Source organism: Bombus affinis, chromosome 9 (assembly GCF_024516045.1).
Source record: "Bombus affinis isolate iyBomAffi1 chromosome 9, iyBomAffi1.2, whole genome shotgun sequence".
Taxonomy (NCBI): Eukaryota; Metazoa; Arthropoda; class Insecta; order Hymenoptera; family Apidae; genus Bombus; species Bombus affinis.
Window position 1 is genome coordinate 10,378,627 of NC_066352.1, and position 18,925 is coordinate 10,397,551.

Consider the following 18,925-nt stretch of genomic DNA (forward strand, 5'->3'; position numbering starts at 1 on the left):
AAAGACATTCGATGTGTGGAAATCGTGGAGAACTCTGGCTGCGGAAGTTTTTCGCACGGAAAGTTTTCTTTCAAACGGGATTTCGAGAAGGAAAGTTTGCAAACGATCACGAAACGTTCTCCCAAAAATAAAAGTTCCAGCTTGTAAGGCGGCCGCCCGGCGGCGCTTCCTTCTCAACGCGTTCTCGATTTAATTTTAGCACTTACGACTCAGTCCACTCGCGAGTTCCATCGAGGCAAAATCGACCACGCGTACACGCAAAATCTACGTCGCGACGTATGGCTTGATGTTTCCGGGTGACAATTAGAGGAGAATAGATTGCAACAAAAAGAAATCTATTTCCTCTGAAAGTGTATCGTTATCTCAAGTGCTTGTTCGATATTTTTTTATAGCTTAGGTAAATAGTGATCGTAGTTATTTAAATTAAGTGCTTTGTAGGATATACATTTTGTAATTTTAAGGTCGAAACATGGGTGAACGCAATGGCGGTTATTAAGTTTTTTTTTACTTCCTTCATCAAGAATTTATCGTCTAGCGGTATAACTTTACGGAAAAAATTATTATAAACGTTTAACGACGCAATTTACGTGGATCAACACGATTCTCCGCCTCGTTCCATTACTCAAGCAACGCCGAAAGGCTGTGGTTGGGTACAGCGTGGTCCAAGAATATCCACATTGCTCGAGGCACGCAAGGGCAGCCAAAAGTTCAACATCCTCGATGAAAGCAACGTTTGCTTTCTCTTAAGCACCTTTAATCATTCTACAAACATCAAACGTCAAATCCCTAGTATATTTTCTTATCATAAATTCATCCTAAATTCTAAACTCTTAAAAATCAATTTAAAAATCGAAGAATAGTTCAGATTCGTCTGCTGACTATATTTCTCTAATGGTATCACGCTATTTCGTCAGAGGAAAACTTTCATGCGGATTCAAGTTCAAATATTAGGAAAACACGTCACGAAGGTCTGAAAGCTAGTGGTTCAATTAAGAAATAAAATAAAGGAAACTAAAATGACAAAGAAAGAGGATGAAAAGAAGAAAGAAGGGTCGCGTTACTCAGTCGACAATCAACCACGATGCAAATTACGGGTATTCATAATTTAACGCGCGCGCGCGCGCGCGCTATCCGCCGCTTTTAAGTGGGCGTTAAAGCTGCCCTCGGTTTTATTTCATGCCGCGTAATCCGGTTTGCTGCGTGCACGTGCCGCGTTTTTTCTCGTAAATTTCACCAAATGATTTTCGCACCGTGGAAATCATTCGCGCTGTTTCGACAGCTTTGTGAGTCCGATGAATGGGGTAAATTGAAACCTTTCCCAAGCTGCGCTTCCACTCCTTCCCCTGCGTCACTGTTCTTCCTCACTTTCCTGTAATTAATTTTTTGCATTAATTGTTGCTAATAGAAGCAACGTTCTGTTTCGAGGATAAAAATGTACAGCTCAGTCCGTACAATTAGTAACAACCTCCAATTGCATTTAAGACGTCTCTTTCATAGTTTTAAATAACTTTTCATATACCCGTGGAACTGTGAACCTTTTGCGTGTTACTGAATGCACGCTGGTGTTGCGATGAATCTGCTAAGCGATAGGATTATGAATGATACGCGTTTACTGATTAGAGATCGAATAAATATTTATACTACCGATTCGTGGAACGCAACTGAATACGTGCCGCGTAAAGATTTGTGCCTGTAAACATTTCACAGAACAATATAACTGAGAAATTCATAGCGTGTTCAAAAAGGAATCTTGTACGGATTGTAGTAGGGTAACATTAATATAATCGCGAATACAGCTTTATTTCTGCACTTTACTATTCCGCTTATTATTTGAATCCACAAATGCTACAATCTCTGTTCAAGGAAGTATCGTTTCAAAAGGACTTTTAGTTTAAAACGACAGCTCCGTAAGTTATCCATAGAAGAAGATTTTTGAAAGAAACTGCAGGGAATTGCGAGTTCTGGCGCGAACGTGTGCAAAGTTTACCAACAGCAGAATCGTTCTATTTGAAGCGAAAATAGAGCGCTCTCCAACTCTCTCTTTCTCTCTTATCACGTACGTGCGTTCACCCTCGTTCGACCCAAGAATATCCCACTGGAGGACAGTGTGGAGCGAACCTTTTCTTGCCTTATAATCGCCGTCAGACAGTGCGACGTAGCCGACGAAACCGACACCGCGTCTGTTTCATAGCCTGTCAAATATATTTGAAGTTGTAGCGGTCCAAAGGGAAAGTCGTCACCAGCTATAAAACCGAAGAGTTTTAGTTCTATTTTACCTCGTCTCTTCGGGATATTCATCGTACGAGTACAATGGTGTAGAGTCTTAAGCCAAGAAATCTTCATATCGAGTAAAAGTTCTGTACGTGATACGTGCCTTTCACTGTATTGCAGGTGTTGTAGTTTAACTCCAACACTAAAATATTTTTCTTGATTAAGTGAACCGTAATTAATTCTGTGTTATTAAAAACAATTTCATTGGAAGCGCAGAGTTTAAATATTAGTGAAAATATGAAATAACGATCAAGAGCGGCCAACGTACATGTACAACGTACATATCAAAACGCAGCTGATTTCGCATCCTTTCGAAAGCAACGTGAATATTCGAGTCCTAGAGAAGTCGACAACCAACCGGGAGTCTCCCCTCGCATCCGGTGCAAGAGCGGAAGTAGCTGAAACGTTGAAAAATTATTTTTACTCCGAGAACCAGTTCCGAGCTGCGTGACTCGGTCGAAAGGCAGCCGAGCCCGAAGGTGGACCGGCGAAAATTCATTGCTACGGTTTCCGGCTGTCCACCGATCGAACAAATGTCGAGAATGTTGCGACTGGAGCTGTTGGGACTCGTGTTGCTGGCCTGTACTCAGATCCTCACGGAGCATCGCAGTTTTTACGACACTATACCGCAATACGGCTACTCTAGATTTCCTGATCTTCCGGAACGGACGAGAGAGGTGCGCGTTAAGCAGGGCCGCTTACGTGGAATAGTGGTGCAACCGAGGACCACCTACGATTTGCAGCCCGTCGATGTTTTTCGGGGTGAGATTTATAGCTGAAAATAATTTTCATGTATATAAATACATCGTTGGTTATACAATATACTCAGTAAATTAATTTCATTTAAAGACATAAATTAAACATATGTCATGTTCCCGTTAACGATATTTATTGCCAAACAACAGCAATAATTAACTATATTTCCTTTATGCATGTTGGAAACAAGGATGAAAAATGCTGGTGTATTACACGGCATGCTAATAACACGTATCGCGTAACGCTGTAACAGTATTGATCATCGCAAAATCTAAAATAACACATAATTCTCATGCACCTGTTTCTAATTAATACCGAAATTTCTCCATAAATCACGGGAACTTAAAAATTCGGCGAAGCGAACTAAGAGAGGTAGCTTGCATGCGGCAAAGGGTCAATTTCGATTGTTGGAATCCGTATACAATCATCGTTTAACGTAGCATATAGGAAATCTCAAAGTTTCGAGGCCAATCGTGTGACGGATCGAAGCCTGCCAGACGACGGGTAACGATAACACAGAGACCGGCGCGATTTCAGTTTCCGGCTGCTGATACGGCGAACTTTAGCCAGAGGGTGAAAGTTTGTTCACAGCTGCATCAGCTCCTCATTTCTCTCTCTCTCTCCCTCATTCTCCCCCTCTCTCTCCCTCTCTCTCTTTCTCTTTAGCTCTCTGCAATATTAGTTGCGATGTATTCGCGCTGCGAGGATCCCGATACCTCAAAGGTTTCAAAACGAGAAGCGCACAGGCTATTCCGGGAATAAGCGCTCCTCGTCTATGGTTCTTGGTCTCGTGCACGCGTGCACATTAGCTGGCAAAGCGGAATCGAGCGGGGTTTGTACCTTCTTGAGTTCCCCGAGATCCTCTGACATTCCTTGGCATCGGCTACTCGATTCTTGAGCGTTCCCGCGTGTGCAAACGGTTCCGTTTGAGCATGGAATGGCACTGAGGGAGTGTAGGATAAATTAAGGACAGGTTACAGTCTCCAGAGTCTTCAAATTGGGATGGGGAATGTCAAATAAGTAGCAGAGGAAGCGCATTTCAGTTCTTTAGAACCTATTAAGAAAACGAGGTTTGTATGCCTTCTGAGACTACGATAAATTTAGACATAGTGAAATGTGTCCGAAACGTTCGAAACGAAATTGTCGAACGACGTTATCTTTACGTAAACAGTATCGTGTTAGCACAAAGGAATGTGCGAATGCATATGGACTAGGTAAATGCAAATGCGGACTAATTCGGTATGAATAAAAATACCTGCGAAAAGTATTTTAATTACTTTCAGTTTCAAACAAATTTTATTCCGGCTGTTAGGTTAAACGCAAAAAATCTTCAATCGTTGTGATCACAGGTTTTAAATCCGAGATGTTTGCAATCAGACTTTTCGATTTGTACTTGCTCAGCTGAGCGATTTAATATTTTATGCGGTAAAGCCAGTGGCCTGGCAATCCAATTTACACGGAAATAGGGTAAAATGGATCAGCCGTGATCCTTACTGCCAGGCTGGAGCGTGTTAACATCGACCGCCGGACGAACGGGATCAATTTAATCGATCTACTCACAGCGTAATAAAACTTTACGTTGATTATCGCGCCGCGATGATTCATCCTAGAGATCAGCTATTACATTACTCCTTCGTCTAATAATAAGAATTCCCATGTTTCGACGTACTATTTCGTACTCCCTAAGTAAAACTTTCTAATTTAAACTTCTCAGTTTGGGTTTTGGGATTTGATCTTTTTCATTTAAGTTTTCGAATTTTTTTTATTCAAATTGATCTTCGACGAATAATTTATATCTAACTCGATCCGAAACGAAAGAACTTCAACTTCTCAAATATGTAAAACTCGATACTAGTCGCTCGAAATAAGTTACGCTTCTCAAACTAATCATAAGCAACTTAATGTTTCAGGAGTGCCATATGCAGAACCACCAGTCGAATCCTTGAGGTTTTCTCCTCCAAGATCACCGGAACCATGGCGTGGTTCAAGACAATTTCAAGACTTTGCACCTGTGTGCCCTCAAACGCTGCCAAACCTGCGAGACGAGGTAAAACCGGTTAGATACGAGTACCTAAAGAAGCTACTGCCGCACCTAACGAACCAAAGCGAGGACTGCCTCTACCTTAACATCTACACACCCCATCAACCCGAAGGTAAGTGAATTGAAATGAATTATTTTATTATTTAAAAAATTATTTCATCTACGATTGAAAAGCAACGATAATAAAGAAGTCAACAAAATTTCTTCACTCTCTACGATTAATCAAGTATTACGACGTGAGTTTTGCGGATCAGCTTAGGATTTACGACGTCGAATAGTATATTTTTCGCTTTACCGCGGTTTATGATCCTCGGTTATAGCTGTTAGACGACGCTAAAGGAAGATTCGTGACCGATAATACTGTGAACTGCATGGATATCTACAGTGTAAAAAGGGAGGAATTTCGTGACGGTAAACAGTGATCCGAGCCGCTTTATTCTTGACGCTTTGCCAAGAAAATAAGAGGGGCGGAGTGTTCTGTATAGAGAAAGTCTTTACCTAAAAGACAATTAGAGAACAGGGTACTTTTAGCCGCGTTTCATCTACTTTCGGGCTACCCTAATTTCGAGTCCATGTTTAACTCTCTCCGCGGCGAGATTCCGAATCTACTCACATCCTGTTTTCTTTAATCACGTCTAATTTACCTTTGGCAATTAACCTCTCCGAACAGCAAATTTGCGAAAAACGCCCGATATCTCGTACCGAGATAAAGGAACCGTTACGATTTTATCATCTTCCAGCAACTTTTGAGAGAGAAGTAATAAAATCAAATATCTTTTCACTGATTCCTCAAAATTGGATCTCGAAGCAGCTTTTACTGCGTTGTAAAAGTATTCCAGCACGGCCATAAATATGCTTTGGCATATTTAAAATACCATATCAACCTTCGTTATCGAATATTTCCGAAATTTCTAGATATTCAAAGTTCATCAAAGCTCGAATTCTTCCAATTTCTACGTCTTTTTTTTTTATAAAAATGGTTATGGATCTTAATTGCGACGGATACATGTTTTTCGGTTTATTAAAAAAAAAGCCGCTACCATACAACGTTTCCACTGGACTGACCATAGTTTCCGGTATTGTCCAGTGGACTGGTTACACGAAACACGCGCATTCAGACGATACCTTTTGTCGACAATTTTGTCGCATTCAGAGGCGCAGCAGATGCATCAAATGGATGCGTTGTTTTCGCCGAAACGAATCGAACGCACGCGGAACATCGGAATATTTTGCAAAATTGCCCTATCTCTATTATACATTATATACGTACCTACTATCGAATGTAACAACCGTTCTTTTAGAATCGATCGTAAACTGTCTTCTTTCGATAAAATAAGAAGTAACATTCAATTTTCTACGAGCTCGAATTCCGTTACAAGTGCGATATTAAAATTTACGATAAAGGAAGTAGCTGCCAGTCGTTCCGCTTTGAACTTCATATTGGATTTCCTGTTTTCTTAAAGTTGAATGTCCTTTGCCGTAGTATCATGGATACGCGCCAGAGGACGCATTGTTGGTGCAACATACCGAAAAGCTTTGCACGAGAAGAATCCCGATTTGATTGTTAGCGAAGATAAAAGTAGAATATGTTTGCAAAATCAAAAAAAAAAAAGAGCAAGAGGAAAATTTCCTTAGAGAAGTACAATGATAATATTTCGTTTTTCCATTTTCTTCCATGACGTGAATTTTTACGAATCTATTCCTAATTTTCTGTTGCTAAAAATAAAGACCATAAAGCACGGGTTTAGCGTGGAATTAGTGGTCAAACGAAAATGGAGTCCTTGATACAGAGAACGTATAACGATGAATACGTTTAATCGCGATCGATGAATGAATGCAAAACGAAAAGTAATCATAACAAACGACTGACGTATAATTGCGTAGAACACGTTGATGCGCGTTCGGCGAATTCATCCGTTCCCCGTACTTAGCCTGTTCGAAAAGCTAATTAAAAGTAATCTCTCGCGTTTGCGACGAGCCGTTAATTAAGGGGAGAAAAACGCGGAGTACGGCATCGATTATTCCCTCGGGGATTACTAGAGATACTTTCCCTCTTGTTCCTCCTCAGCGTCACTGCGGTGTTTCAGACCCTTTCTCTCTAAATTCAGCCTGTTCGTTTCATAGATAAGCTTAAAAATGAACTAAGGCAAGGTGTGTTTTGCGTCGACGTGCAAATATTATTGTCCGTTTGCACTAAACTTCTCCCCCTGATGAGAGTCGAATAAAGATAATGTGGTTATCGTGGGATTATATTGGTGAATTTAAGTATCTTCCCTCTTTTTAAAAATTCTCCAATCTTCTCCACGTTGAGAATACCAAGGAAGATTACATGGAAGATTGCGGAGGATCTATGCAAATAGATGGGGAAGATACATCTTCCTGATTGGCTGGAAATAAATTAACCTGTGGAATAATGAACGAATTGAAAGAGAAGTTGTTTGAAGTCTGCGGCTAAGTAATTTTCAACCAGAGCCAAACATGTTTATCAACCGTTCCGGAAGAAAGGTTCGTTCGTTGGGATGCTGGAGTTTCGTAATAAGGGATCATAAATTATACCCGTTATCTGTCGCAGCCAGGGGCTAATGAACGGGGGATCGGACTTCTCGTGATTTTAAAGAGCCCCGAATTTGACTTGGAAATCATCCTTCTCCATATTTGTTTCCACCTGGATCGTGAAACACGATCATAGTTTGCGAAAGAAATCCTTCAGCAGTTCGGTAATTTCACGAGTACAATTAAATTTTCTAGTATTCGATAATACTTGAGAAATATTCCATTGAAAATCATTTCCAATTTCAATTTCTCTCTTGCCGTATCTCGATGGTTTCGCGAAAGAAGTAAAACAACGAAGAACTTGCGGATCCGTTCGAGAAAATACGAAAAGGCCGATGAAAGATGCGCCGCCGTTGCAAATAAATTGGAACCGTCCGGCCATGGGTTAGAGGGGCTGTTCTCGGGAAGATATATACGCCCTCTTAAATACTGGAACCGACGCTGGAGTGGGAAGGATGGTAGAGAAAGCCGCTCTGAAAGAGCGGACTCGCGTCTCAACGATAGGCACCCCACGGCCCTTGAAAATATCGGGAAATTCATTAATGCCCGATCCGCGGGGTTCGGTCAAATAAATTTTAGCCTGGTGGATGAAATTTACAGCGACACACGGCACCTTTAAAATGAAAACCGACACCAGTGTTGGTAGCCTGCTGCTACTGTTATTCCACGATTTCCTCGTGTTACCAACATGTTACAGTCTCTACAGTCACTTTCATACACCAGATGATTCATCTAGAATCGTGCAGGGGTAGCGCTTTTTCAATCAAACGTCTCTTTCAAAAAAGTCTCTACTCGTATCACTTGACGCTTATATATATCCTACTTCCTTCCTAGGGTGATTAACCTTGTTGTTAAGGTCCATGATGCTACCCATAGGAAAAAGAAACGATAATATGTCATAGGTTTTCCTTCGAATGTCCGACCTTTCAAAAGATTGAAAGAAAGGATCGTTAGATGTGGATGGTACGATAGAAATTTTTAGTAGAATTTCTGGAAATTCTCGTCGCAATGAAATCTCGTACAGAAAGCTTGAAAAAAGAAACCGGGGCCGTGACCAATAAAAACCGTAGGATCACAAAATAAATGTCTAACCAAATTTTCCTACTACATCAGGACCTGGTAGCATTTCAGAAACTAAACGAACCACGCGAATCACGTTTGGCCACACAGCTTGTATAGCCGATACGTCTCCCTTTTTTTCTCCATCCTCTATTTCACTTCATCGATATAATGACTCGCGACCATTTCCAGGCAACAGTTCGTATGACGCTGCAGCGGGTTTTTCCACGTGAATTTCGTACACGATTCTCGTCACTCTTTTCCACTACTCACGTTTTCGCTTTAACCAGCAACGAAAGACACTAATTTTTACGAGTAACTTCGTTCCGACCGGCGAATAACGCGGACTTCATCCGCAAGCCACGTATTCGCCCTCCACCCTCGCCGGAAACAGTGTTCGGAGTTTCCTTTGAATATGGAAACGCATTATCCACCGCCAAACGCTGCCACGTAGAGATCACGCTGTTGGAATAGCAAAAATCTCGTTCGATCCGATATCACGTCAACGGGAATTAGTGGCCGTGGCTGTCTTTCTTTCTACGTTTGTTTGTCAAACGATGGAATTCGTGCGTTTTGTCAAATACCCTTCCTCTGAAACTCATAGGTCTAAAAAATAACGCAGCATTATTTCCTCTTTTGTGCGTTCTTACGATTACATCTGAACTCCATTGCCGTTTATAGAAACTCATCACGTTTTAGTAACCTTTAAAGAAGATAAAACTGTACTTCGTAGTTGAGAGCACGTATTGTGCACTCGATGCACTATGGTTTCGATCATAACCGTTCGATTTTCAACATACTACGTCACGAAGCTTTTAGAATGGACGTCGGAGCGGAAATATCCTCGGATAAAGAAGCACAGTTCTCCATTCCTTGCTGATACGATTTCGTTCCTTAACACCTCACGAAAAAGAGGCCGAGGCTGACCGTAGGAGTTTCGGAGAATAGTGTCAGGTGCGCGGCCGGAAACACGTCGATCCGGTCGATTCCCTTCACGTTTACGGATTTCCGACAAATTCAATTTCTTCGTTGGCCTTAATCCTTGCCGCTCGCTGATCCCCTTTGTCCGGTGTCGGAGTATCGGAGTCCCGTAATCTCGTAATCGGAGTCGGGGACTTTAAGGCGTCGCCAATGCTCTGACAAATTTCGTTTCCTTGCTACTCCACATGTACTTTGATCCTTTTATACGCTTGAAAATCGTGCCTATTGCCTTTACGATAGATGAACCGTTTCCTAAAAATCTCATTTCCCTTTTACTATATTAACACGCGAATCTGAATGCTGAAAAGTTCGACTCTTTATTGGTACCTTTCTTAGGTTGTCAATTATACAGTAGTCTAAAGCAAATGTTTAAGTCCACCATAAGTATTAATCAGAGCACCTAGGACGATCATTTGTCCGCGGATGTATCGGAGTTTTGAGGTCGAGGATGATCCGAGAGGGAAACGTGTGCTCGAGTAGCACTCGGCTGTCTCGAAGCTTTTGTGCAGCTTCGTTCCCGCGAGCTTCTAGCACACAAAAAAAAAGTTCAATTTCTTTTGTACGGCGCTTAATCCGACACCAAAAGAACTTGCTGAAACGCGCACTCTTTCTATCTTCTTCTTCTCCGAGACTTCTCCTCTTTTCTTTTTTTTCTTGTATTTTCGGTTATTACTAACGGTGTACTAAAACTAGCATTTCTTTGACCAACTGTTTCCCAGGATTTTCATCATCCATAAATGCTAATCCTTGTTATTTAAGAAATGTCTATCTTCTTGTTTAACGGTGAAACCGTGTCCAGTCAATAGCTAAAGAAATTTGAAGGTATTTCAAATTGTCGATGAATTATCGGATACTTCCATCCCTCTTTCATACGAGTCAACCTATGATAAAATGTCAGTTTCGCCCCATACTTCGCGACTAATTGACCATCCATATGAAATCAGTAACATTTACTGATTAATGTAGCTTGCTTCGAAAAAGGGATGCCACCTCGCGACGCGTCGTTACGAATGAAATTTCACGTCTGTCTTGCCACCGTCGATACTAACTAATTAATAGTAAATCAGTCTGTGTGGATAATGGATGGCGTTTTACCAGGTTGCGTCGGTGCGCGTTCTCGTATCGCGAATAACATGGTGTGCTCCATGTCGGGCCGATAACGTCGTTATCAGTGCATATGGGTTTCAGGGCCCACGTGCGTTTGTCATATCTGCAGTCGCGACGTCGACGCGGGGTTGGGGGTTTGGAAGAGGGTCGAACGACAGAAGAGGAGAATAGTGGCCGTTCAAGCATCTACCAACCCCTATTTTCCAGCCACCTCCGTTTATTCCCTATGCACGGGGATTTCCAACGTGATTTTCAGCGTGCAACGGAACGTCAATATTAAATTTACAAGGGACCAGAGAGATCTTTCATGGTGTTGCATGTCCATCACGCTGAAAACGTTTCGAACGAGTCGTTCGTTCTGTTTGACAAAATCGCGAGCCTGAAAGAGGAAATCTCGTGGAAATTCAAAGCTTCCGTTTGCCCTCGTTCAAATGGCAAGATAAGTTTCTACATGCGAACTAGCCACGGTCTGACTGTATTTTCCGTCCGATTAAATTAATTCGAATTCTCTGATTTCAGATGTTCTTTTCGATACCACGCTTCCGTTATTCTTCCTTTGTGGTACGTTAACGCGCCTATCTTTTTATTAGAAACTAAGTAAATCAAACGTTTTATCAGCGTAAGCTCTTTTAGGAATCGCCTTGAACGTATTTAGATACGCGAGACAACGGAATAAAACCAATGGAAAAGTATGTTTGTCGAACAGTTTTATTTCATGCTGTGGCGATACGTTGTAACATACCTATCCAATGCGCTTGAAAATTTTCGCAATGTCTTTCAACGATTCGTCTCAAGAAGAGATAGAGGAGATCCTGTTCAAATAGATCAAAAACCTGAGGCTCTTCAAGCGGGAATTGAAAATCCACAGTAGGACAGACGTTCATACATCATGCCGATCCAGACAAAATGAAACTTACCGCAGTAGATAAAGCGCTCGACCAATAATATTCGCATACTTCTATAATGCACTCGTTCATCATCTTTGAGCATAAATAAATTCACGTAGTATTTTACTTTATTGGGGATAGAGAAGCCACACGCTGTACTAAAAGATACCTGTGAATAATAAATAAATAATTCGCTACCTGTGAACGTATTATTTATAAATTAGGCATACGATTATAAATCTTCCACGATAAAATAGAAGTTAGAACGTTAAAGGAAAAAATGCTATCGATTTCAGGAACAAACGAAACTCGATTATATCGTCATTGTTTGCCTAGTTGATCAAGAACGGCCTCGTTCCATTTGCCGGTATGCTGCGTTCACAGCAACACGATGTCAGAGAATAAAGGAAGAATTACACGGGGAGCAATGTTCACGAAGAATTTCAGATCGCCATGAAGTTGGTCCCGTTAGTGGCGTTATGGGATCGGGCCGGAAATTGGCTTTGTTAAGCGAGGAAGCCGTGCGTCTCGTCGCGTCGTCGAGCGTCGCAAGATGCCTGCACGCGTCCCTTAAAAGTCTAATGGTTCGTGCCGTGAAAGTTGTTTTCGTTACGACGTCCTTCCTTGTTACAACATGCTCTTTCATCCACGACGCGAGTAACGCGCGCGTATTTACAGGCGGCCATTTTTGGCGCGCATACGTGTCGTGAATTTCGACGCTTCGAGGAAAAAGCTGTTATCTTCAGGCTTCGTGTTGTCTGTACGAAACTATGGGGGTCGAACATCGTGGGACGGATAGAGCCAGGAAAGTGAAAATATTTTAAAAATTCCCTGACGCGGAAGTTTGCACGAAGGGATGGATCGAAATTTGAGAAATTCTCGAATTCAAGGACTGTACATTTCGTCGGGCTCGATAAGAAGCTGTGGAGAAGCTTAAAACGATCGATTATTACGATGGGATAGCTAGACCAATAGTCGGTAACGATGCGCAGAAAAAACGAATGAGCTTTCAGCCGCTATATATAAAATTTGTCTAATGGTTCGAAGAGCAGGGCCGATCTCCCTTCCTTCTTCCGCTCTTTCTTTGCTCTATTTCCAGCACGATACCTCTGCTCTCTCGCCCGGTGGCTGACCTTTCTTTCCTTTCCCCCTTTTTCTCTTCCTTTATACCACCACCTCCGCACTCCGCCTCTCGTGCAACGAACCTCTACGCCCCTCCGTTTCTTCGCCACTGACGCCTTCTTCCTTTCCCGGCGAGTGCGCCGGAGAGTTTGAAAGAACTTAAAATAAACGACGCGCTCCAGCCGCGTTTCTCTCGCTGGCTGACAATACTCTACCCGCCCTTCTCCATCTCTTGTCATTGTTGCTTCTTGCGAGCCGAAACTTTTGTCCTCGACCACGCGTTTCTGTAATTTCGATGTCGTCCACCCTGCGGATAGACTACAGAATTTTTCTATTGCTTCGAATAACTTTCTCTCAAGCGTTGAAATATAAAGCTGAGTTACTTTCGCTGCTATACGCGCATCCAGATACTTCCGTAGGGCTTGATTAAAAATTGTTGTAAAAGTCAAGCACGTAGATAATTTTTATGCCGAATAGACGGAACAACGTAACTTTGGCTGGAAGAATCAGGTTTCTTTAAAACGCTCGTTAACTAAATTGCACGTTAGCCGGTGCAGCTCATTAACCGGTAACAGTAATTTCCCAGAGTACCGTCGAGAGTTCCCGTCGCAGGCGTCTTGGAGGATGGAACACACGACGAACCCGACGACATCCACGGGCCAGCCGGTGAAACCAAACGCCCGCCGGGATTCGCGGCTATTTGCATTCCCTATCTCTGTAGTTAATCGTTACTCGGTAAACAAGCGTGTCCATGCTCTGGCTGGTGCAGTCCATCGAGATTAACGCGCACTATATACAGTGGCCGGTTTTCACCTATCCTGCCTCGTCGTGTAATCAGTTACATCATTATGCGTGGTCCATGTATCCAAATTGTTTTCCATACTATCATGGTGCCTCTTGCCAAGGGATATCACGATATCAGCTTCGTTTCATTGTCTTTGATCCTTGGTAATGGATTCGCGAATCATCAACGAAACACCGTGTATTTCGCTCGTGAATAAACAGGTAATTCGTCGTTTTGAGGCGATTGGAGTCATAGTTGCAGTGGATTCACAAAAGCGATAAATATACACAGTTGGGATTCTTGACTGTCGGTTCTGCGACGTGAAACATTTAATTAAACCATTCGAAACTGAACCCGTTCTCGTTTGGCTAGTATGTTTTCTTATTGTTGTTCTTTCCATTTTCATTCGAATCGAGATGGAGTCAGCAACCTAGTTTTTCAAGGTCGCGACGGATCGTGCACCACGGTGCAGCGTGAGGCGCATTAATCAAAAGTGTTTCACGTTGATTAAAATCCCGGTGGTTTCCGTAGATTGAATTGTAGCGCCGTGGCCTTAGGTGTGTACGCGATTCATTTGCGTTCATATTAAAAACATGTACCGTCATCGCGAAATCACGAGACGTAGAATTATTAAACAGTCGATTAAAAGCATCGGGTTGGTAATGTATCACGGTATCCAGTCGCGTTCGTGAACGTGAGCCACGTAATTACGTCAAATGGTTTTCCCAATGGAACGCGTAATTACGTTAAAGAATCGCAGACAAGCTGGAAAATTAAAAGTCGTGTTAACCTCGGCAGCGTAGGCCGTCGAACGACCATTAACGGTGATTTATTCAAGTTCGACTTAACAAACTGTGCCGCCTAAGGACAGGACGCATTATTAACGCTCGTACTTGTGAAAATCACGTCCGAGTAATTGGTGAATTTTGCATGATAAACGATGTACCGATTATAAAAATCCCTTCCCGAAGAAACAACTTCATAGTAATGTACAAAAACGACTTTATCTTAAACTAAACTACGCAGACTATGCGGTATAGACCGTTGTAGACGGTGTTTACGAACTATGAAAATTCTATGGGAAGAGGTTCTATGAAAAAGCTTGAATTTTTTAACGTCTTCTCTTTTTTATATTAAAATGCGAAATGTAGACATTTCACTTTTATCTAACTGACTAATTAATGGTTTTAACACTTTGTAACCCTCGAGCCCAGAGTTGCTGGATGCGAGAAAGCAAGTCATAGGGTAATTTACAGCTTGGAAAGAGTAAAGGTTAATCAACGAAAGATATAAAATTAATCTGAAAAATGAGGTTCGTGTGATAAATCCAAACAGTCGAAGCAAGCGCTTACGCAAATAGAATTCTCGTATTTGATTTATCAATCTCTCACATCGTTCTCCATTTCAATCGTGGATCTGATAATCTTAAGTATCTTTCAGTGCCACGATTTTATCGAAACAAATCACCAGGACGCGACGCGACGAAGGAGCAACAGAAATTTTGTTCGTTCCGGGTTCTCCACTTAATATGGAGGAACAGCGCCGGAGCGTGCAACTGCTGCTCACAGCCTATCTAAGGGCTAACAGACGCCGTGGTGGCGAACAGTAACATATCGGTCGTGCATGCCACGGATTTCGGTTCATCATTATGGAAGTCTCGAAGCGCGGCCACGTCGAAGAAACCTCTCTCCGATAACGCTGCCCACTATGAATATCCGTTCATTCGGTTGGCCGTGTTTACCCGTGGTTATACTACCGTCGAGGATCGCGTAAGGAATTGGGACGTGAGCATCCTGATAATTTTGCTCTACGTGTCCAGCCAAGGATTAATTTTCGCATTAAACGTCATATTATCCTTTTTCTCTTTTGATTGATCTTTCTCCTGCGTTGCTTCCTCGAAAGCTCGGATTCGAGAAATTCCTTTGAATTTTTATCTTTTTCGGAAACGGCAGATTTCAGACGACGATGATATCTGTCCGATAAGAAATTAGATGAGCTGTATGTGAAACGATCGTCTGTAGAAATCAATGGATTCGCGATGACAGTTATTCACGCTGAAACAATCGCAAGTCAATGGGAATAGTTTTTAAGAGGATTCGAGGAACGTTTAGTGTCTCGCCGATTGCCTCGGGGACCGTTGGCTGTCTATTGATTCCTTCAAGACTCGAACTGATTCGGCCGTTTCAACGTTTGCTTACCGTTCTATCTTGATCGGAAATCGGACAAGCAATTGCACATGATGGACACGTTCATAATGGAATCAGTCGCGGTTCCCGTTAGATAAATTCTGTACGTTCGATCGAGCCTGCCGTCCACATTTTCGTGCAAATATCAATCTCTATACAATTCTAATTAGGTAATTAATTTATTTGTTTCAGCGGTACATCCTTTAACTGCTTGAGAATCGTTTGACTATACGATGTGAGATACCGATAACGAACTTTCTAGGAAATTTCGTCGAATATTGAAAAAATATTAAATAAATTATATTAAATCATAATAGCAATTATTGTACATATAAAATAATTCATACCGAATATTAAAATATCAATATTAAATATATCGCGTAAATTAAAAGCATTGGTATCAAAAATATTGAGTAAATTAAAAACATTAATTTTACAAATATCGAGTAAATTAATTCTGTAAATTATCGTCAGTTCGATTACCACCAATCACCCGCACGAAGCGTTTAAACTATTTAATTTCTACCACTCTTCGATTTCCATAAATATTTGAGAAATTCAGACCATCGAACCATCTCGAACGAGTCATGGTATTTGCCTTTTTAAATAGACGTGAAATCTTCTTCGCCTTTTCTAAATTAAACAATGCCATTTCAGAGCCACGAATATACATGAGAGCACGTATCTCAAATGATCTCGTCGTCTCATTCTCAATGTTAGAATCGGAAGCAGACAACATCTACCGCGAAATTCGTTTCCTCGATAAGAATCACTCTTGCCCGCAACATCCATAAGACAATTCGTCGGTGGCAGAAGGTATCGTCCTCGGAAGGATCCCTTATCGTTTACAAATCGCAGCAATTCAACGAAGATTGGTTGTAAGGCGGTGTTTCGCGAAGCGATCGAGTCGTTTCGGAGTCCGCTGTAAATTCATGAGGTATCTATTCGGGACGAACGACGTAGCTTTCCATGCGAACGCTACCGGAAACGGCGGTATGGATCGCATCATTGTCGACGGAGGATCGATAAATCGGCGTGGCTTCGAAACGTAAATCGTTTGTCGAGGTAAATGACACGAGGAGTAACCTCGTTCGCTTCTGAAAATCTTTGAATCGTTTCTTTTTTTCACCGTCATAGTTCGTTTCGTTGATCATAGTGACTGTCCATTATATTTACAGAAATGCGAGCTCAAGTTCTCAACTTTCTTCGTATCATGTATCCGTTTTGCTACTTTTTTATTATACACAAACTAAATTTCGCAGCAAATTGTTTGGATCGTTTGTCATTTTTGGAAGACTCGTTTTATGAATTACTGCAGATACAAATACTCAGGAACCTCGACTAAAGGGAAGGATGATCTGGAGAAAACAATAATAATACAACACATCGAGCAGCAAACCATTAAAAAGTCCGTGTCTGGTTTCTCATTAGGTCTTGAAACTTGGAAAAAATTTCCACCGTAGTTTGCTGAAACAATCTCTCAGACGGGAGATTCAATTTCCTGGCGAAAAAACAGAAGCTGTGAATTTCACGAGAAAGTTAACCCTTTTGAAAGCAGAAAGAACATTATTTCGACGATATTTTCATTTACATTTAGATAGATTAGCGTTCTTTGATTTTATGCTCCTCTTCTCTTTGATTCGTGATATCACTGCAAGTTCACCAGCATCTGAAATTACTTGCCTAATGCAGATTTGCGTAACAAGAAAGTTATTTGAAACCCTGGAGCTAAATCGTCATTTATTCTTGCTCAGACTTGCGCAACAAAGTGGCGACTTAACTTTGATTCATTGCTTGCTGCCTGATTAAATTCTAATTCGGAGAACGAGAGTATGCTTCTCCACGGTAATTTTGTTGAGAGAACGTTCGTTTCATAAAATTTGCGTAGTACAATTCAAAACGACGAGGGTATAGCTAGAACAAAAACGAAATTAACGTCTTCGTTAAGTTTCCGCCAGACTTATCGACATATTCATCGAACACATCAATTCTGAAACGACATTGTCGAATTTTCACGAAGAGTGGCAATTTAACTAGTGTATCCCCCGTAGCGCGTGCACGTGGCAAGCGATACACGTATGTAGTCTAGTCGGAAACCGACGTAACCCCTGTCCAATAAAACGTTTGCACGCGAACACAACAAATTCGAACGAGTAAGCCTTTGTTGGCGGAAATTCCGCGCGGCAGCATCGAAATGTAAGTGAAGAGAAATCCGGTTGGAAGGGAGTTGGGAAAAGTGGTGAGAGCAGAGGAGAAAAAACAGGGAATGTTAATCGATGCCCAGTTGACGGTTACGGGAAGCCATTAGCCACGCGTTTTCGCTGGCCGTCATCCACCTCTGGTCTCCGCGTTTCTCTTTTACCTTCTGTTTCGCTGGTAGGAAAATCGTAATGTACGACGACGAAACGGAAGTTTTCAATCTCGCTAATAGATGTCTCGAAACTTCTACTTCGGATCAAGGGACTTCGCAACTTCTTGCCGGTCGTTTCGGAGGATCGAAGGATCTGGGGGATGATTCATGAACGAAAGAACTCCGATACCTCCGTTTACAATTTCAAAGTGAAACACTGATTTGATCTCCGATTTAAATAAACCGCATTAACGCTTAACTCGACCGTGAAGGTAAAGTTATTTGTTTAAATCAATAAATAAATTCTTTTAGAGCGTGACATCATACGTCGTATTAAACGGAAAGCGTAACGTAAGAATGTCGTTTACGAAGGATCGTAGCATCGCTTCAAGTAGTTCTAACGAGTAAGCGCTACGATGGAAAATTATGGAAACACTAGAAATTGATCCAAAACGAGGACGGACACTCGTCAGTTCGCGCAGATGGCCGGCCAGTAGCAAAACGCCGCGGGTGTAAACCCCCATTAAGCATTTCCAGGCTGTAACTGCGCCCCAGTCCGACTTCTTACTTTCTAATGAATATAAATATCTATCCCCTTTCTTTCCTCGTCCTTCTTTCCCTCTCTTTTTCTTTGACCGCGTTTCTCTCCATTCGTACCACCTTCTGGCCCACTATTTCCCTCCTATTTCACTTCCGCTTGCTTTCCCGGTAACCTTACTTCTGGCCTGGCCCCCCCATATAATTGTTTCCGAGCGAACTCGCAGACTTCCAGATAAAGTTCCTATTATTTTACTAACAGCGCGCCCTCTCTTTGTCCCTCTTTCGGAA

The 18,925-nt window shown here is 41.9% G+C and overlaps 1 protein-coding gene across 5 annotated transcripts in view; it reads left to right on the forward strand.

Annotated features, from left to right (window-relative positions):
- The first annotated feature begins 216 nt into the window (after positions 1 to 216).
- The window catches only part of LOC126920357 (uncharacterized), a 55,570-nt gene continuing 36,861 nt past the window's right edge, over positions 217 to 18,925 (forward strand). For 2 of the 5 annotated variants that reach the window (XM_050730583.1, XM_050730588.1), the window contains exons 1-3: positions 217 to 397; positions 2,212 to 3,033; positions 4,938 to 5,180. In XM_050730583.1, the coding sequence (XP_050586540.1) occupies positions 2,805 to 3,033; positions 4,938 to 5,180 (472 nt within the window). In that variant the 5' untranslated portion in view covers positions 217 to 397; positions 2,212 to 2,804. Of the gene's footprint in view, positions 398 to 2,145; positions 3,034 to 4,937; positions 5,181 to 18,925 lie in introns of all 5 variants that reach the window. The other 3 variants (XM_050730584.1, XM_050730585.1, XM_050730587.1) reach the window with 3 other exon arrangements.